The following is a 21,743-nucleotide window of genomic DNA, read 5'->3' as shown; positions in this document are numbered from 1 at the left end:
GTGTCTCGTTTGCACGCACGCAATTGAAATAGGAAAGGTTTTTTGCCTCTAATAGCAAATATGTTGCTTGTTTCAATAAATTTTCGCTGGAAACGATTTTTGTGAGATTTCCACGTTTTGTGAATTTTATCATGTTGTGTAATTTTCGAGCTTAACAAATTTGCATACGTGTGTTGAAATATGATACGGGAGGATTTTTGTGGTAGTGCACTGTAAGCAGAGCATAAGTCACGAAAATAAACAGGTGGAAGCGTGCTCGAGTTTCAACAAAATGGGCCCCAAAATCGGTGAAAAATTGTGACGCTGATGAATAATAAAGTAGCTGCTATTCCCAAAACGATGGAATTACCTGGTGATAAATAACCTCGTCTTGGAGAGTAAATTTTTGACTTTGCAGAAACAATGGTCAACCTCAAGAGTTGGGCGATTGTGATCTTTGTGTTGAATTCGCACATTTCTTGTCAAACTTTATAGCACTTGAAAGAAAAAGAAAACTATCAAAAACAAAAACGCGGTATCTTGCCATCATTTGACACAGATGCTTCACTGTAAACACGCTGCGGTAACTTGATCACGGCGCCCGCTGAATTCGATGTCACTTTCTATTGCGATTTTCTTGTGCAGCCAAAAGTACAATAACAAATTTGAACGTTGCAAAAAAACTCCCAAAATGTTTTTTGCTGATGGAAACTTTTCGTATTCGCGGTTCAAGATTAATGTTGTTTTCATGTCGTTAATTTTGTTGCTGATGAAAAAATATTCTATTCTCGATCGACCGTCCTGAAAACTTCCTTCTGCTCTTCCTAAAAACTGTGTATCAATATTTATTTACTTTTGCATAAAGCAAGCAAACAAAATCTGTAACCTTGCTTGGTTCGCATTTTTGGGCGTTAAAATATAATTTTCGGTCCTACGCTTCTGGTACGAAGTGGTATATTTTTTAGGTCACCCATCCAGATACTAACCCCGCCGGATAGGGTTTAACTTCATTGAACATTTGTAATGCAAAGCTTTCAGATGTTCAAAGTGCACGCTTAAACTTGTGGTGAGAAGAAGTTGTGAGGGAACTTGGAAATGATCAACATGTCAACCTGGAAGATGTTTCTCGATTCCCTTTTATTTTCTTCAATCTTTCTGGGTTTAGTACTTTGCTAGTAACCACAGAGACTTTAACCATGACACGACAATGATATACAATACCAAACAATATCGTGTACCATTAGAGCTACATATTGAACTTGAATATCTTGGAAGACAAAATGCAGCTCAGTTGACAATATGGAATAAAGCGCTGTGTTACTGCACTACCACACGTACGCAATGCGCGCCTATTTAATCTAAAGATGACAGGAATTTTTTCTTTCTGTCAAATGATTAATAGGCTGGTAGCTCAGTTTTTAACCTCAGAAAAAGATCTGTTTCGTCGAATGAAGGTGTGAGCCAAAGGTCCTCTGCTGGTACGACTTCTGGGTGACCCCTTAAATGGTCTTAATGACCCCTGACTTGAAAAAATTGCCTGGAACGCTGCAATTCAATACCACCCAAATCAGGGCCGTAGCCAGTAAGAGGCAAACCGAGGCACTTGCCTCAGTCACTTTTTCGTGATTTTTAAAAATAAAGCGTGATTCCTGTGTTGTCTTTAAAATGTAGTCATCATAAACACCACTAATACTACGAAGAGGATTTAACCATGGACATTGCCTCCGTCATAATTTTTTTCTGGCTACGGCCCTGCAAATCAATCCCTCTTGTTTTGGAGGAGATTGTGATGTGAGAAATCTATGCTGGGTAATTAATACCCTTGCCAAATTTCGTCTTGATATGATTATCCTGTCTGTATCTAAGGACAGAATACGTTTGTTAGTTTGAAAAAAAGGGTAAACCATTTCGAGCCTCCCGTTTTTTACCCGATGGAAATTTTTCGTGAATGGTAAACAACCAAGCGCTTCTCATGCCTGCGCATGCGTCGTTAGTGAAAAACCGGCCTATAAAAATTGTCGAAGGCATCGAAATTCGATTTCTTGGTATGGGTGTTCAATGCGACCAAGGTTTCCATATTAAAATTATGACAGCTATCTCCCGACATACGCATGAGGAAGAAAATCCTCCTTAAATTTTTTTGAGGTCTCATTTTTTTTGGCGTGCTTTTACGTGATTAACGAGGTTGGAGAGAATTAGAATTCTAATCAGCATTGCGACGCGTATGAGAATACTAATATCGTGTGAGTGAAAGATCAGATGGGTTTATATCCGTTAAATCCTGTCTGTCTTAGGAAGGTGTGAAGTCTCTATTTGTGAGAACTTCAAAACTTACCACTATCTTGGAGTGGGTGCGAGACTAAACTGAGCTTACTTGAAGCGTAACGACCAGATTTGTTTTATTTCTCTCCCGGAAAGGGAGATATGGTTTTATGGGAGACGCCCGCGTCTAGATTGAGTCTGCTCGCTTAATTGTAAAGGAAAAGACAATATAGGTAACCATAGGTAAGTTTGTAAAGTTGTGGAACTTTCAGCTTTTTCTTTCGATTAGAACATTGTGAAAATACTGTGCGGAGAAATTTGTCGTTATCAACAGAACAGCTTGTGCGTTCATCGTTTAAGTCTCCGGTCTAAGTCTCGTCTTGATTTGTACTTGTCTTTCGTATTTTTCGACTTCACGTGTTTCTCACATCAGGTATTCGCGACTTTATAGCATATACCTAATGTTTACTTGCATTTTCAAAGCTTTGTTTGAGGGATGCTTTTTTTTGCCGATCACTCAAGTACTCATCGTTTTACATGCCAACTTGAAAGCTCACTTTCGGGTAGAAGAAAGAAATATATTTTCATTAGAAGGTAAAACACATGGAATTGGTTTTCCACTGTCAGACCAATTGTTTAGTTGAGAATAAACAGACCGAAATGAAGTTGATTTATTCAGTAAAAACGAACATGTACAATCATCATTCAACATGGCATATACAACGCGAACATCACGCTTGCAACCAGGCGGAGTGGATATCCCCAAAGTTATAATTCCTTTTCACTTCCGATTCCTTTCAACATTTCACCTTTAAGGATAGGTTTTTCATGGTGCAAGCGAGCTATGTTTACCGTCGAAATGAGCTGGCCCTAGTTCAAAAGAGAGCAGTTGGCTTTGCTACGACATATCCACTGGTTAGTGATTTATCCGGCTATCCATCGTTTGAACAACTAGGGCCTTTGGACTTTAGGCGATGTCATCGAAGGCTGGAGTTCTACACTGTATTTTCGTCGCTATTTCTGTCTGGCCAAAACTACTTCGTGGGTAGTACTAAAACTCTTGGATGATTTGTTTAGGGGGTTTGAAGACTAAACAAACACAAATTAAGAGTGAATTCATGATGACATGTTTGGTTTTTTCCACTTCAACAATGCGAAACAAAGATCACCGTATTATTTTTCTCTCTGGCCCTCTCTCTCATTAATTCATTGACTTTATGATGTTTACGATCTGTGGTTAGTTTATTATTTGCATCCATGTTTACTTGGCTTTTGATAAATTTTGCTGTCGTTTTTTGTCCTAACAGAAACAATGAGGAGACTCTGCCTGTCGTTCTGCGCTACATTTTGGGTCTTATTTTTGGGCGTCAGTGGTATGTTCAAGTATCCTATGTGTAGTTGTCATGAATTCAATGAAAAAAACCCACTAGCCTGCGAGGACGCTCTCTCTTACACAGAAGGCCTGCATGCAGGCTAACAACCCACTTAGTGACTATGACCAATTCCAGGCAAGTCTTTGCAAGGCCACTAAATCATCAGTGAAGACAAAGAAAATATTATTGAGAGTTTGGATTGCTTTTGATCATGAAATTATGCGTTATGTTGTCGTTCAAAACAGAACTTCAGTGAAGATGTTGTGACTACTTGTCGTTGTTTCAATTTATCAGCTCATAATGACTATAGGAAATATTGGACACTGACTTATTTGAATGTCAAACGACATTCTCAAAAAAACTTGGTAAAGACGTTTCGACCGAAAACCTTCAGTCAGTCCTCGGTGTGATCAGAACCAATCAAATCTTTTGTTTTCAAATCAAGCGCGCGCTGTGGATGGCGCAACCATCTCATTTTTTCATGTATATTAATAATAAATAACAACATTATTTTTCTTGTGCAATTTGGAATAAAAATTTTTTCAAAGACTACAAATTGCACTCGCCCTACGGGTTTGTGCAATTTTGGTCGTCTTTGAAAAAATTTACTCGTGCTTATTTATTCCAAATTGCACTCTAAATCATGTGATTACCTATACTAAGTGATTCATACGGAAATGTCGACAAGTAGACAAATGAATCTAAACTTACTTTCTTGTTATTGTTATTTTCAAACTTAAATTTTGAAGACAAAGGGTGCCATGACCCTTTTCCCGACACCGAGAGATTTTGTTGTCCTTCTCACATCATGTTTACAAAACCCACACGGACTAATAATAAAGTAATTCACACTCGTGGTCGGTACACATCTGTAAGACAAAGCGAAAATTTGCAACGACAGCTGGAAATTCTATGACTCCTACAAATCATTTATGAAAATTACTTGGTCTGGTAGGTAAGTATTCATCTTTTCCCCTCCTTTTTCACAAACGCCAATAATATTGAACCTTTAAATATCTAAAACGTGAAACTCTAAATTTTTTTCCTACGAGCGTAAACGACCGGACAAAACCTATTTTTGACCGGGACATTGTCGGTTGACCGGCCGTTATTTGCAGCCCTTCTCTGAGGTCATAGATTTTGCACTGTTGCCCGCCAAGAGACTTTTGGTGGGAAACAGTTTTATTGTTAGATGTCATGTGACCTTGAAGTAACCACTGAGAGTGCGTGCCGCTTGGGGAAAAATCTCATCTATATAACAATATGCATTGTTTGGCTGAAAAAATGTTTAAGAAAGGGACATAATATTAATAGTATGGCTCGAGGGAAGGACAGTGAGGGCTTCAGCCTACCATAAGAACATGAAGGCTTATGCCTCCTTAGTCTGGGGTAGCACCATTGGAAAGTGCTACAGCTGTAGCAACCCTCAAGCCACCCTGGTTAGGGTTATAACAAAGGTTACCGGTAGATGAGGCTCATACATGTACAGCTGTAAGTCTTGGTCAGCATCTCACCTAGTGTCAGTGCCATGATAAGCACACTGCATTTTTGTGGTTGCTCAATGATACATGTAATTATTTATCTCAATCATGTGATAAGAATTCCAGTCGAAGATACATATTACTTACCAACTCCCAAGATTGTCTGAGTAAATAAAAATGATAAGGGTCCAAACTTTTCTCATCGTGGATGATCCTGAAAAAGGCACAGCAGCAAGGAACTTTTGCCCCATGACATGCCTTCTTATTGTGTTGAAAATGCTCACTGGACTCTACCCAGAAAAACTGTATATGTTTCTGGACAGGGAAAACCTGTTCTCAGTGGAAGAGGATAGCTGTAGTGAGGGTGCACGGGATACATACAACCAGGCCCCAGTTTTTCAAAAGGTGGATAGCGCTATACACCGGATAAATCACTATCCATTGGATAGCTTGATTGGTTTTGCTAGTGTTTATCCACTGAATAGTTATTTATCCTGTGGATAGTGCTATCCATCGTTTCAACAACTGGCACCAGGTATTAACAGATAAGAGTGCACTTCCAGAAACCCAAGCATGTAAAAGAACTTGGCCATGGCTGGGTTGGGTATAGTACAGAAGTAAAGTAAAGCCCTTGGATTCTGGAGTGTTTGGTGATAGATATTTGGTGTGGTGAAGAACATGGAGGTCCTGCTGGTGAATTCATGTGGGATTAAAAACTGTCAATCATTATAATTACTGATATCAAATGCAGAGAAGCTGGGAGAGCTGAAAAATTCAAAAGAGGAATTTTTCAAGGGGACTTGTCGTTGCCACTCCTGTTTGTAGTAACCCCTTAACCCCCACACTTACATGTATTAATTATCAGAGGTAGCCGCAGGGTATCAGTTCTTGATAAGACGAAGGTTAATCATTCATGGACAATGAAAGTTCTATAACTATGAGAGGGTGATGTGAAGTGCTATTTTCTACCCATGTAAACCATGTGAGTGTTAGCCCTACTTATCGAAATGGGCCCACTCAAGGACAGAGAAACTCTGACCAGGGTGGGAATTGAACCAATGACCTTCCTGCTCTACCAACTGAGCTACAAGGTCAGATGTATGACTTCTTTCGATCTCATCGAGGATAGTATACTGTTGTAACAGTACATCTATATACAATTACATATATATTAATTTGGAAATTGTACTTTAAATTATCATTGCAGATGTAGGCGCACTTGAGTGTAGATTAATAGAATCATGTGGGAAGTGTATTCAAAATGTTAACCCACCATGTTCCTGGTGTGAAGATGAAGTGAGTATTTGTACATACTATTTTGTCTGTGTCATTTGTCAGTGCCTAATCTTCAAATACCTTAAACTTGCAACACAAAGTAACTACTTTGAATTCTATTTGACTATTTTTTTACTAATTATTTGAATGTACCTATTTTGCTTGTGTAATTTTTACACAAAGTATCAAGTTTTAGAGCTGGTCTCTTGGTTCAACGAATGAAACTTAAAATTATTGTTCTGTATTGTTCAGTACAAATGTACATGAGCTGCAGGACTGTAATCGCTCAGATAGTCTAGTAACTCATGCTATGAATAGTCAAGTGAACTTAACAGGCCATATTATTTGAAACTGTGGCCCTTATACTAAAGAGTTTGACCTAGAGATTATGGTACAGCTGTACATGTACATGTACCTCTTAAGTATGAAGGCTGCAACTGACAAAATTATAGATGAATTCACGTTCTTGATTGCATCATGGCTAATCAGGGCAAGCCAAATCAATATGGCAGACATGGTTATGACAGCATCTTTTGTTTCAGCACTTGACCTTTAGCCGCAATCGTGTTCCATCTCAATAACTTTGGATTCTGATTACAGAATTTAGTACATGATATACCTTTCTAATAGAAAAGCTGAAAAAAGGCCTAAAAATCTGGAAGATTCCATTGTGAATAATGCCACATTACTGTTGTTGTGTCAGAGGTTGCGATAATGATTCCAGGTATCCCGAGAAAATTGTCAATCATGGGCATGTTGAAGGAGGACTGCGTTGGCACCACATCCCTAGAGAACCCCAAAAAGAGAGCAGAGTGGACAGAATAGATATCCAAAGGACTGAAGAACTTTGTAGCTAGTGATAACAGAGTTGTCTGCTCAAACCACTCTCAATGGGAAACCAACATTTGCATCATCCAAGCCAATTTTGTATCTTGTCCAAAGCGACAATTAATCTTGGCAGAGGAAACAAAGATTTATAAACAAAGAAGCAGCTGAAGCTGGACCTTGTGAGGTCAAATTATCAAAGGTTGAAGAGACAGGAGTTAATTGCACTATAATAAACCCTCTCACTTACAGTTCACTGACATTTGCAATCTTGTCCTGGAGCCATGATGTTAGCATGTTTACTGAACTACTATCTACAGAGTACAAGGCCTTTGAGTGTGTCTTTTCATTCTTACAAAAGAAGGCCTCTTTAAGGCTACTGAAATGGGTCTAAAGATGCTAAGAAAGATACTTCCACCCTACGCATGAACAGTTAGCAAAGAGCACCGACTCTTAAGCAGGGATTTTTGCTTTGTGCGATGAAACTGAAACTGGGACTTTTTCTGTTTGATCTGACATTTAGATTTGGTGTGTCTGAAAGCACATCCAGCTCAGTGTTCACTACCTGGATCAAGCTAATGGCCAAAAAACTTGGTTGGCTAATTTCATGGCCGGACAGAAGAATAATTCAGAGGAACCCACTGTACCATCCATGTTTAGAAAGTACTATCCAAAGTGCAGAGTAATTATTATGGACTATACAGAATTGTTTATTGAGAAACCCAGTCTAGAGATTGAAGCGATGTGCTGGTCTTATGAACAACATTACACAGCAAAGTTTTTAATTGGCATTACCCCAAATGGTCATATTTCATTTGTTTCTGACACTTATGGTGGCAGAGCTAGTGCTGTTTTCATAGTAGAGGACAGCAGATTTTGCAAAAAGCTACAGCCACACGACCAAGTGATGGCAGATCGAGAGGTCAAGGTTAATGACTTGCTTGCTTGTCATCAGTGTTCACTGACAGTGTCACAAAGCAAACATGGAAATTTGCAGATGTCTGCATCAGATGTTCAAGAAACCTCTGTCATTGCAAATGTTTGCATTTATGTTGAACATGCAATCAAGTGTATAAAAGACTTCTATATTCTAAAGAAATAACTACCAATTACCCTATTATCATTACTGGACAGCATTGTACTTGTGTGCTCTGCCCTTTGATAATTATCTCAAAAAACATTTAAACAAGGACTTGTGATTTAGTAGTAACAGCTTTCAAATTTGAAAGGTTTAGATAAGAAGTACAGTAATTTGAAACACTAAAATGTTTTGCTGTGTGATGAAATGTATAAAACACTACTATTTACACTCACAAAAAAAACAGCTACATCTTGCAAACTTGTTTTGTAAAAATCACCATAATCTTCGAGTATTAACACAATACATGTATATTAAACCTCAGAAAGGTTTCCTTGCTATGTGTGGTGTTATGTAAAGCAAAGAAGCCCAAATAACACTTCTAACAAGTCTAATCCAATGCTAGGTGGGTTCATGTCAGGATTTAATTCAGACCCTGAGTACGTATACATGCTCAAATAACACCACAGTGTGCGTGATTCACACTGGATACCATTATTTTGGTTCTTTGTTGTCAAATTCTTGAGGTTCAAAGCAAAGCTTTCCACAGCACAAGCAATAGCAAATGCTGCTGAACATAAGCAAAACTGTCTGCACATACGACTTTAAAAAAAATCAGTTTAGACAGAATGTCTTTCCAGAATACGTAATCAAACAGTCATGATGACCTCTACATGGGGTTTACCCTTACAATGTACATATCCAAACAAGAAACGTTCTTTTGTAGCTACTGATTCCCATTTGACCTTGCACTTGAAAATAATATTTATGCGATCTTTAGAGGTGCAGTTTTCCATCAATTTTCTCAAGAAAATCTGTCTTCTCCCATCCTTTTTCTAGAGTGGTGTCCTTTATTGAGTAGGGGCACTTGTACTCTACACAAGCAGGACTGCAACACGAACATGAGAAAATGTTATCTGGGGTAGCACCCAGGTTACTGTATATGCTTTGCAAATGAACAAGCCACAGGCATGTATTTTTGGGTTGGAATGTTTCATGGCTTCTTCACTAAATAATGCTGCACTGGCATCTTATTCTTGTAGACAATCCCAGCTTATTGCAGGAATAGCACTAAGGTCTGTGGGCTCCAGAAGCGGGGCAAGCAGGGGAGTCACTTTGGTTTTCACATCCCCCCCCCCTCCCCTCTCTCTCTCTGTGAAGTTTTCACTTTTGTGTACACATCGGGAAAGTTTGAGGCTGTGATTCTACCCTTTCTCTGCTCTTTCAAATCCATAAATGGTGACTTGGCTGATTCCTTGTTGCTTTTTCCAGTTCCTTAATGTTGCTGTCATTAAATGAAAGTTTTTGAGAAAACAACCTTACTAGCTCCTCTTCACCTGCACCAGCCTTCTTTTCTAATATATCATTGGCAATTTCCAGAAGAGTCGGGGGCACATCCTCCTGTACTGTTGGAGAGAATGAGATGTTAAGTACAGCCTCAGGTATGTGCTGGTGCACAGAACTGAGAAATGCCTGTTTGTCTTCGTCTGATACTTCATGATGTCATGCTGGTCTTGGGTCAAAGTCGTGGCGCTTGCAATCATTTAACAGAAACGTTGAGGTTGGGTGTAGTCTTTTCTGGGTTTGTATTTCCATGTCCTTAATTTTGTCTCTGCTTGCTTTGTTCCGCACACAAGCTTGATATGTACATGCTGGGTCTGTGTATCCTTTCTGGTTGGCAAATTCTACAGTACCGCTCAAAGATAAGCGAACCATCAAACACGTTTGCGTTTGGCTTTCAACGCGTTTGCGTTTTTTTTTAACGCAAACGCAAACGCGTTGACCAAAGTCATTAACTTTCCGAAGTATTTGCATCACAAAAGGTTCAATGATGCGTTCGAAAAGTAATGTCACAAAATATAACACAATCTCGTTGTCTGGCTATACAAAGTTCGCGTTGCGGCCTCATAAAAACGAAAAGGTTTGTGTTTTCGGATTTTTTCACGTCCCACAGCCGTGTCATGTAAACTGAAATTACAAATTAAAATTTGAAGCGACCAAAAATGATTCTATGACAAGCGTAATGAAAATCCATGACATAATGCGCCGGCAAGCAATTGTAAACACGAGAATGCCAGCCAAAATTGTGTGAATGGCTTTTCAACTGTCTTGAAGCTTTTAACAACATGAACCAAAAGCACCGGGGACAATGAATTTGTTGATGTTTGGAGTGGTAGTTTGCTTCAAAAGTAAACTCATTTTAGATATACAGGAACGAATCACACATTGCGCTGTTTCAACACGGAGATGAGAAAATTCGATGCGACAAGCTCAAAAGACTTCTTAGTTTCGCCGCTAAAAAGACGAAATTGCTAAGGTTCCCTGATTATTAATCGATAATAACTTCATAGTTCTATTTCTTCATTTGATGATGTAAGAATGATCTCCAATAAAAGCTGTGTTAAAATGGACTTCATTGCAAAGACTGTTTACGTAAATGTGCGCGGGGCGGAGAAGAATAAATAATTCATTCGTTGTCACGCAACCTTTTCACCCCAAGCGCAGACGGCACGTATTATTATTTTGCTCCCTTTTGTGATAAAAGCATGAAACTTTGTAATAATCTCTGGAAGGCAAAATTAATTGACAACGCAGTAATTCGGCACCAAAGCTCACCACTTCACAAAAGGTAACAAAAAATAAGAAACCGAAATTTCAAAATAGATAAGGCGGCTATATAAAGATGTGCAAATATTCGACTGATTACTCTCTGTAGTCAGTACCGCTCTGATCAAGTGAAAGACAGTTTGAAAGGAAACAACGCGGCGAACTAGCCATCAAAGCTTACTGAAAAACACATACAAACAATTTTCGTCTGGACTGAATATCGATCGTTGATCGATTGTTATTTGAGAGTTTTATAATGTCCGTGAATCTGTTGCTTGATAGTACCCTGCGAGCAGAGGCCCTTCGATCTTCCTAGATAAGTCGGGAAGAGGAAGGGACCTCTGCCAGCCGGCTCGACATTTCGTGTTGAGCATGCGTTAAAAATTCAAACGTAACGTATTCGGGAGTCAGTCACGCCTGACTAGTAACCGCAAAACCACAAAACCAAAACAAACAGTAACGGATATTTTCGAACAACTCTGGCAAACACACGACAACCAAGGAATCATTTCCTCAAGATAGTTCAAGTTTTTAAATTGCCATTTTAATTTTTACTGAAAAAATTAATAGGTTTCTCAATATTGATGACGCGTGGCGATTGATCATGCGCACAAATAAAAAAAAACAGGTTTGGCAAGTTGAAACTGGACTGACTCATCCATTTCTTTGTAGGAGCTGCAAATCAAAGAAAGTCGATCCGGCTGGCAGAGGTCCCTTCCTATTCACGACTTATCTAGGAAGTTCGAAGTGCCTCTGCTCGCAGGGTAGCTTGATAGTTGCTCGACGATTTAAACTGATTCATGCATATGCAGCTGCATGTTATATCAAAGTCGTGCTGCAGTTTCGCTTAATATGTGTCCTCATTGAAACCTTCTATAACACAAACCCAATGCTCTAAGGTTATTTTATTGTGTTTAGTTTTTGGGGCAGTAGAAGTATAATTTCGCTAGTGCAGCGATCGCGATCAAGCGTGTTCCTGTTATCTGATACAAGAAATTCGGAGAAACAAATCAATAACGCGGATTTCCTCTAGCCGATTAAACAAGCGCATCTTTTTTCGTTCCTGAAGATTTCTTTTCCAACTTTCCATTGATTGATAGTCAGTTGATCACACTTGTTCACTTTCCATCGCTAAAATTGCAGTCGCTTTGTGGCCGTAATTTACATACCAACTTGTAACACAATGCAAAGGTGCCAAAATTGAATAACAAAGGACAAATGCGTTGAAAAAAAACTAATTTGCAAACGCGTTTTTTTTTTTTCAAACGCGTTGGCTCTTCGTTCCCAACGCGTTGTCAACGCGTTTGATGGTTCGCTTATCTTTGAGCGGTACTGTACCTTGTACAAAAGTGCAATAACACAATCACAACATCTACTGTAACCAGCAGTGCAATTACAGTAGCCACAAAGAACTTTACCAGATGGCTTGCAGACATCCCATACCTCTTGTGGGAGCTCTCTCAGCCATTGAGAAGCAGTTACAGAAGTAAACAACAGAATAGTTCCTCCTGGGATAGACTTTGTGAGAGTCAATACTTCATGGACAAACCCACTCTTAAAGTAGGAATACATGTATGCTTTGCTCACTTTATACTGGCGAACATACTAAGTAGAAAATGCCTTCATCTCCGAAATGTAGTTGTGAATGAATAGTTGTCCAGTATGCGTCTTAGGCCATTTTGTCAAATCCTCTTCCCAGTTGTCAATATCTAAAGGATTTTTCGGCAAAGTATGTTGCTTTAGAATCTTCTCATGTTGGTGCTTCAAGCTTTTAGAGAGATCTTCAGCTGATTGTTTCACTTGGGTTTGTTGTTCAAAAGCAACCAGTGCTCGAACAGCCAAGTTGGAGGGTGTTCCAGACGATGGCAAATCTCTTTGCTGCAAATAAAATCTTAGTTCTCCAGATGACATCTCCAGGAAATGTTCCAGGTGTTGGCCATATTGTACAAATAATATGCCCATTTTCAAGTAATTATTCTCAACTGAATCTTCCAGTTTTTGGTCTTTTTTTTTCAGCTTTTCTATTATAAAGGTATAATTATCGTGTACTAAAATCTGTAATCAGAATCCAAAGTTATTGAGACGGGACACAATTGTCACAGTGACTAAGGCAATGGAAATTTCTACTGTCTCACATACACCCCCCTTGTTTATGGTGTCTGTACATCTAGAGGCTAGGTGCAATGCAAAACTTTTAGAAATTTTAGAGATTCAAGAAATGCAAGGTGAGCTTGCAAACAGACTCAAACTTGGTTACCAAGCCTTGCATAGACTTGGATCCAGAACAATCATTTCTGTGAAGGTTTTCTTGCAAAAAAACATTATCTTAATCCTTAGGGTATGCGCTGATTTGGTCTGATGTCTTATTAAACGGGTGTCTCGAAAAGTAAGACCTAATCAGGACCTAAGATGTTCATATACCATAAGACCTAACACCTAAGACCTCCTCCAAATCTCGACAGCTAAGACCTAAGACCCCTTCCAAATCTTGAAAACTAAGATGTAAGACCCCCTTCAAATTTCAAAAACTAACCTAAAACCCCTTCCAAATCTTGAAAATTAAGACCTAAGACCCATGAAGAATTCTACATTGGGCGCCATTTGAAAAGTCTTTGAAGCAAGACTCGTCATCACACTGGCATTTCCTTGGAGACGCCCCCTCCCTTCTAGTTCTATTGATTGCCTGTGTGGTTTGTGATGGGCAATAATGTACCGGTTGGTTTTGGTTTTCCAACACTTACATGTAATAATATTGTAAACTGATACTCTGTTTGTTGTAAAATCAAAACATTTGAACAAGAACTTGAAGAAATTTATTTGCACTCTATACAATGTAACTCAAAACATTTTTGCAGGACTGCCCCTGAAAATCATGCCATACAGTAACTATTGCACATTCGAAACCCCAATTTACATGTAGATCATCCATAGCTGTGCTACACTACACGTATGGCTAAAATGATAATCTTTTCAGTTGCAACAACAGCAACAAAACTGCCTCAAGGTACTTTGACATTGTGTTGTGTTCTTGGGCAAGACACTCTCATGGTACCTCTCTTCACCCAGGTGTATAATGGGTACTGGCGAACAGGGGTAGTCCTGCGTTGGACTAGCGTCCCATCCAGGGGGAAGTACATGTAGAAATACTCCTAGTCACTTCATGCTACAGAAACCAGGATAAGTTCCGGCCTAATTGGCCACTTGGCTTGTGCACAGACTTTACCTATACCAAACTTCAGCGGTGTCATCATTCTGACATGTTTTTGTCAAGTCCAAAATGATAGAGTTTTCAATTCACATGCTCTACTTTGAAGGAAACTATCAATCAAGTACATTTGATATCGCTTTTCAAAGAGTATATCAAGCCAGAAGTCTGCCAAATTATTTGATTTTTGCACGATGTAAACCAAACTGTAAACATTGAGAAGGTTATAGACAAGTTTAAAGCCGAGAACTTTCTTACCTTACCGGATTGTTTTGGTTTTTTTCTTCAGCATGATTGACGACACTTCGTGTTTATTAAAAATGTGATCTTTCCAAGTGCTCATAATTATTTTATGTACACAATCACTTAATTGAAAATTTGGCAAACACATAATTTGTCCAGAATCGTGGTAGAGCCAAACAACCTTCGACAGTTTAGTGGGGAGCTTCTTAGTTTTATCAAGCTTTGGAGGTGGTCTTACATGTAGGTCTTGGTTTTAGTGATTTGGAAGGGGTCTTATGTGTTAGATCTTAGGATCTTAGGTTTTTGCGACACCCCTTATTAAACTGCTTTACAAGGACTGTTTTGACTTACACTGTTTATAGAAATGTTGAATGTTCCTCCTTTTGCAGTTGCATCTCGATAAAATCATCTAATGGTAGATCTAGAGTAACAAAACTCTGGCTATGTACATGTATGTAATAGATTGTTGTTTTGCTAACATGTTTTTATTAAAGTTTCATAGAAGTACAATGTTTGTATCATACATTTTGCGACTGCTAGGCCACTTATATCGGTGAGACTGGCAGAAATTTGAATGCAAGACTGACTGAACACAGAGGAGCGACGAGGAACGGTGACATCAACAATAACACAGATGAACTACCAACCAATTGTAGTGGAAAGCTCGTTTACTAACTTAGAACAGACACCAATAAACCAATGCCTACAACTTCCCGCACCCTACAATCGACTCATCGAGAACATCAACAGACAAACAATGCATTGATTTACTCTATCACAGTACTGCCCAGCGTATTCTATGCTGCACGTACAGACCTTAGACCTATAGACGGATCGAAATGCACCAATCACTGTTTAGTCTCCCCAGCCAATTATATCTAGGCTCAACTGACAGTCGACCAATAACATCACAAATAAGTTGACCAATGACATCTTCGACCGGAGTTTTTATAGTGTCTGCCGATGTTACACAAATCACTTGACTCTGAAGATGACTTCCGGTCAGGTTGTCGAAACGTCAGTCACTGTCATCTCAAACAGTCCTTCTCAGGACTACACTCTCCCTGATGATCGTACTTTACTTACATGTAATTATGATACATTTTGTATAATCAATCATGTAACAAAAAATGATTCATTTGGTTGCTATAGGTGTATGTTTGGCTGGAGCAGCCAAGGGACAGATGTGACTCTCTCAGTAACCACACCAGAAATAGATGTCAGAAAATAGCCAATCCCTCATCTCGTATTGTCACCCATGAGGTAAATCTTTTCCAGTTTAAATTACTTTATTGATTTTTCAATCGGGTTGGAATGGTACATCAAGACTATCAACATTATTAACTCCTCTTTTTTGTTGTTTTCACTTTTAGGATAAGCTACTTGATCCAGATGTTAAAGTGAAACCACAGAATGTAACACTGTCACTTAGACCTGGTTAGTCAATGCTAGAAATTACTGCGGCTTTGCTCAACTAGTTACTACCCAGTAACATACAAATCATAATGTAAAAAAAAAGATGCTTTGTAAATGCTTTGTTTATAGTGAAAGTGCACTTACATGAAGCTATCAAGCTAGTTCACAGGCACCCCACTTTTAATATCCTGCATTTAAACTTAACAGAAATGTGATTAACCCCAACTGGCAGGATGCAACCAGTTGGCTATTTCAATTGGTACTTGTATATAAGAGAGAATAGATGAGTGAAGAAAGAGTGGGGTAGGATAGAGGCACTATTGAAGATCAGGGAGAAAAAACCAAGAAATAAAGCGCAGAAATCTTACAATTTAATTTTGCTATTTGTCATTAAATTAATAAAATAGTATTTTGAGATTAGTGTCTTGTAGCAATTTGTTTTGTTTTTCCAATCAAGATATCTCAATGAGTCGTATAGGGGAAACTTAGCACCAATCAGCAGTTTTTCGTCTATAGCCCACTTGCTTTTTTGCATGCTGCTGTAAAAGATGTTTTGGTAGAGAAATCTAGTTTCGCATTAGTGGCAATACAAGGATAGAATCACGAGGGTGTGATCAGAGTGTTAACTTTGCCATACTCTGTCACAATTCGTACATATCCACTCTCTTCAATTTCGATGATTTGACCCAAGAGCATATTGGGGTGAAAAGGGTTGATCTTGTCTACTTTGTTTATTTTTATTGCCACCATGTCCGACATGTCAGAAATCTTAAATTTTGGTTGTTTTTGTTTTTGCTTTCTTTTTGTTTGCTGGATCATATCATCATTGTATTTCCTCTGGTTTTCTATGATTTTTTTCATTTGGTTCCGTTGTCATCTGCTTGTTCTGCTGTGCTTTGATCAGTTCCTTCATCATTCTCATTTTGTGCCTGTCGTTTACCAGCTTGTAAAATTTCACGGTGTGGTTTTATTCCAAATACAGCTTCATAAGGAAATACTTTAATTGCGTGATGGTATGATATGTTTCTTGTATAAGCTGCTTGATTCATGTACTCACACCATCTTTGGATATTTTTCTCTGCGATTTCAACTATTATTGCTCTCGTGTCTTCCTTCCACGACCTGTTGCTTCTCTCTGTCAAGCCTTGTGTGGTTGGTGTTCTGGCGGCTCCATGCAATAGAGTTATTCCGTTTTCGTCACAGAATTGTTCCATTTTTTTATTGTGGAATTCCTTACCGTTGTCTGATAAAATTTTTTGGAGGAAGCCAAAGCTATAGCAATAACTGGTTAAATTTGCCAACACTTCTTGGGCAGTTTTATCATGTAAGGGCATCACTGAAATAAACTTTGTATGATGGTCGATAAGGTTCATGGCCCAGCAGTGAGGTTTCTTGCAGCTGCACTGATAGTTTCTGAAGTCCATTAAATTGATCTCTACCAAAGACAGAAAAGTGGGCAATTGTAACGGTTTGGTAACAACTTTAATATGGCTGGTGATAGTCTTCTGCTGTTCGTGCAATGGCATAAACTTACAAACAACTTTACAACTCCGAACGCTTACTTCTGAATAGTTGTCATTCTCCCATTTACTTGTAATTTGACTTCCTCTATGTGCTGTTCTTTGGTGTGCTAAGATTAGAGTGTCGTAGGGTTTACTCTTTGAGGATAACAGTTTTTCTGTCAGTTTTCCTTGGTGGTATGTCCATTTCTTTCTTTGCAATGTCTTTAGTTGTGACTGAGAAATAACATGTTCTTTTTTAGACCCCCCAAAAACCACGCCCCTGTTTTTTAACTACACCCCCAAAAAAAGAAAATCCCTCTTTTAGACAGTTGATAAAAATAAACCAGTCCAATTAAAATTGTATCAGTTCAATATATTCTGTACCAGTTCAGAAAAAATTGTACCAAAGGAAAAAATTGTACTACAACATATGTACCTTCACCCCATGAATCCACAATTGGTTAAAAATATGAATGCCAATTCCAGTGGGAAGTGGCATTTGTAGTATGCAAATGTCTCTTGATCTGAACTCTAATAGTTATGGTCACAAGGTAAATTCACATGCATGTAATAATTATGTAATACATGTATGCTGCTTTGAAATATTATTGGTAGAGAGTTCTCCCCTAACGTCCCCCCCTCCTCCAAAAAACTACTGTATTACATTTTAACCAGCCTTACTAAACATCTCTAATACAGTACATGGTATTCAGGGCACTGCCTAGGTTCACAACAAAACAAAGAATATCCCAAGCACTAAATCGCTGTTGGTATCTTTTTTTTTATTTTTCAGGTCAACCAGCTACTGTCAAGGTAGATGTGAAGATGCCAGAAAATTACCCAGTTGATTTGTATTATCTGATGGATTTATCTGGGTCCATGGTGGAAGATCTTAAGAAGTTTCCAGCTCTTGGTCAAAGTATAGGTAAGCAAAACCAAATAATATTTTGCAAAGAAAAAGCCACTTTTTGTGGTTTGTCCATTGGTCACTAAAACACACTTTATACTCTCGTAGCTAGAAGGTACCTTAGACTTCACTGATCACCAGGAAATGACATCTCTTTTTGTGGAGAGTTCAAGAATTTGTTGATTCTTTGTTCACAGCACTAGAGATGAAAAACATAACAAGAAATTTTCGTCTTGGTTTTGGTGGATTTGTGGACAAGCCTCTGGCTCCATATATTGATACTCATCCTGACAGGTAAAGAACACGTTACATGGTACAGTAACTGTATATATTTGAAGTGCTGTTTATACAACTGTAGATGAAATTAATGGAGAAGTGATTGTCGCACTGTCGTTCATTTCAATTAAATATTTTTTTTCTGCTTGTACGTGCTAAGTGGTAGTCGTTAGTATAATTCAAGTATGGTCTTAATATATAATTAAGGTAGATTTTAGATCATAATTTGTAATTAGATTTTTATGGTTTCTTGGGTAAGGGGAAGGTTCTTGATATTTTAGGGGTTGGGTTCGGTGTTTAAACCTAATAGGGGACATATGTCCTATTGTTTAGCACCTGTACAGTCTACAAATCCTGAAATAAACAAATAAATAAATAAATAAATAAATAAATAAACTAATCTGGACAATTTGGGCAATTGTCTGTTATATACACATAAACCCAACAAATTCCAGCACCAAACAGCTTAACAGGGCTATTCTGTACTGTAGGGAATTCAACCGATTATAACCTGCGGGGTGCAAACTCCAAATTTGTGCTTCCCTGCCCTCAAGCAGTATCACTTAAAAAGAGCTTTAGTTACAATGGTGCAAAGGCTTGGAATAGTCTACCTGAACATCTTTGCCTAACTGAGTCCCTACAGTCTTTCAAACATAAAATCTGTCCCCCCACTCTACTTGACAGTAATTACATGTAGCTGGATTTTTATTTTTATTCTTTTCCAAAATACTTATGTTGACATCATTGTACATGTATGATAGGTGTATTCTTGTAGATTAGCAATTTTATATGTACATCACTTTCTTCCCTTTTAAATATTTTGCTCTTGTAATTATACATGATACATGTATAAATGATTTTTAGCCAGTATTGCACAACATACATGTATTTACCAGTCTGAAGACTGTTTGTAATTTTCTTAGGTAAAATAAAGGATGTTGTTGTTGTTGTTGGCTTCATCGCTCAGTTGGTAGACCATTCCACCGGCATCACAGAGGTCATGGGTTCGAATAATATTGAAGCCACCTGAATTTTTCAGGTTTCTGTAAGGATACAATTGCTTAAATTGTTCAGTAATTGTGAGGATCACCTCTCCATTTGGACATTAGATAGTGTGTTAATGATAATTATTATAAATTATGGCAGCTCTTGTTGCCAAGATAGCACATGCTGTGATTTTTAATTTTAATTATTTGATAGTCAACCTGTAAATAGTAAGCTCATAAATAAACAACTAGTTTTATTTTATTGGATAATTTTACTTTGTTAGTAAATAATTTAAAGTGTATATGCAACCTGCAGGGTTTTTGTGGTTTTGGTTTCTAAATACATGTAGGTTGTAGGCAACTGCTCAAATATATATTTTTTGGCTTTGCGCAACGTTTTTGCCTTCAAATCATGGTTTACAAAGGTAAATTTCCCGCTTGAGCCACAAACTTTCCAGCTGACCGAGTGTTTGGACCTAAGAAGTAACTCGGTCCTAGCCGAATGAAAGGTTTCCCCAGGAATTAGGGACTTGGGAACTTAAGCAATGACAGCTGCGATGGCAATGAGAACGTCACAAATTATTTAGTGGCTAAAAACAATATCTTTGCATGCCCTGCATGTGATTTTTTCACTTTTCTCCATTTCTTTGCCATCCTCTGCAAAGCAGAAACATGAAGTAGCCAAATTTGAGGTTTTATGAAGGGCGTCAGCACTTGAAGATAAATCTTTAGTTTTCTCCCCTAAATAAAGCGCCATTCCGACCATTCTTGAGGAACTACCACACCCTTGTCATATTAAAAAGGTTGAAATAGTCAAGAAATGATTGCAATAATGCTAATTTACATTTTGAGATGACGTTCTTGTTGCTGTCGCCATCGTCGTTGCTTAAGCTCCCTACTTCATGATCCCTGATGGCCACGTCAACGAAAACGCCACCTCAAAACATAACCGTGGCTCTATTGTAAGTTGCTTGCGGTTAGGCCATCTCATTCACGTCGTACAATGTGGGTGAAGAATCCTAAAAATAAATTGGTACCGAGTAAAAAATAATAGAGAATGAAAGATTCATGAATGAAAGATTGTTGTCAAAACCTCAAATTGGTAATTTTGTGTGGTTGTGCAGAGTACCGCAGGAATATGTGCTAAAATGTGTGTCGCAGATGCAGCACAATTACTTTTCCTCTTTTAACCAATGACAAGGCTGCTGCCTAAGAAAATTTTAAAGGGGCCCTCAGAGCTAAACGCTGAGAACTTAGGAGCCCAACATATGAAGTGAAAGGTGTTTCTGTGAAAAATTAATGCGGCCAGATCTATTCTTTGGGATCCACAGGCTTTCGGGCTCCTTTTAGGCAACAGCCTTGAATGATATTGTTGTTTTGTGACATTCTCATTGACAACTGTGTGGTACATTGTAAAGTTCTTATTATTTCTCTTGTCAACACCCACTCAAGGGTAGTAATTTAATGCATTGTCTATGGTTGCTCAAACACTAGGGACGTGAAGAATGGAATTTCCCCGAACAAAATACCTTTTCACGATGATGAATCTAGTTTAGCGAAGCCCAGAAGGAAAACATGGATCAATTTTGTGATTGGGAAGCATGCAAAGTGCTGAAAGTGGCAGCAAAGTGCTTTCAAACTTTTGTCCATACCACTTTGCTCCAGAAGAGTTAAAAAAAATACAGCAACTTAAGTTATTATTATACAAGCACGAAAAAATCCACCAATTCTGCTAAGGTGGGGTTATTTGTCACCTGACCTTAACTTTGTAAAACAAAAATGGGTTTGATATTATCACTGGGTTTGGGAAACACTTCCCAATTCCCTTCTGGCTGCTTTGCCTGATTCTCTGCTCTGCAATGGTATACACAATTCTACGAGCAATTGCAGTTGATCTGATGAAAACCTTTGCAGCTAGCCATCACATTTGTCAGCGATGCAAAACAATCATTTTTAATATGAACTTATCAAAATCTTCAAGTTACAAACTCTGGCCATGGCAGTGGGGATTGTAACAGGGGTGAGGGAAGTTTTAAAAATGTAGCACCATACAAATGTTACATCCGCCGCTACGTCCCTGGGTGGGGGGCTGTGGTTTCAAGTGACTAGTGCATTATGGATTGCAAAATCACGTTGTGAGCTTGGAGTGCCTGTGGCTAAATCAGGTTGAAATAAAAACAGTGTGAAACTCTGTGCGTTAAATTAGGATACAAGGTTCTTGACAAACTGCAAGCCAGAGAGCCTCGCCAGCTAAGCTTGCATGTTCCCTTCAAATTTTCGGAAAGGCGGTTAAAATACTTTGCCTAGCTTTACAAAATTTAAAAAGTA

At 38.4% G+C, this 21,743-nt stretch overlaps 1 protein-coding gene and 1 pseudogene across 4 annotated transcripts in view; one reads left to right on the top strand and one right to left on the bottom strand.

The window, feature by feature from the left end:
• Positions 1–2,184: 2,184 nt before the first annotated feature.
• LOC138049731 (integrin beta-1-like) overlaps positions 2,185–21,743 on the top strand; it is a 67,814-nt gene continuing 48,255 nt past the window's right edge. For 2 of the 4 annotated variants that reach the window (XR_011132435.1, XM_068896284.1), the window contains exons 1-7: positions 2,192–2,484; positions 3,549–3,614; positions 6,303–6,391; positions 15,481–15,591; positions 15,702–15,765; positions 18,040–18,171; positions 18,351–18,447. Coding sequence is in view for 1 of the 4 variants with exons in the window: in XM_068896284.1 (XP_068752385.1) it covers positions 3,554–3,614; positions 6,303–6,391; positions 15,481–15,591; positions 15,702–15,765; positions 18,040–18,171; positions 18,351–18,447 (554 nt within the window). In the remaining 3 variants the exon portion in view is untranslated. Of the gene's footprint in view, positions 2,485–2,941; positions 3,157–3,548; positions 3,615–6,302; positions 6,392–15,480; positions 15,592–15,701; positions 15,766–18,039; positions 18,172–18,350; positions 18,448–21,743 lie in introns of those variants that run through there. The other 2 variants (XR_011132445.1, XR_011132455.1) reach the window with 2 other exon arrangements.
• Positions 6,485–9,271, bottom strand: LOC138048800 (uncharacterized; annotated as a pseudogene).

The sequence above is a fragment of the Montipora capricornis genome, chromosome 1 (assembly GCF_036669925.1).
Source record: "Montipora capricornis isolate CH-2021 chromosome 1, ASM3666992v2, whole genome shotgun sequence".
Lineage (NCBI taxonomy): Eukaryota > Metazoa > Cnidaria > Anthozoa > Scleractinia > Acroporidae > Montipora > Montipora capricornis.
The sequence above is the reverse complement of the archived record's forward strand: the minus strand, read 5'-3'. Positions and strand labels throughout refer to the sequence as shown.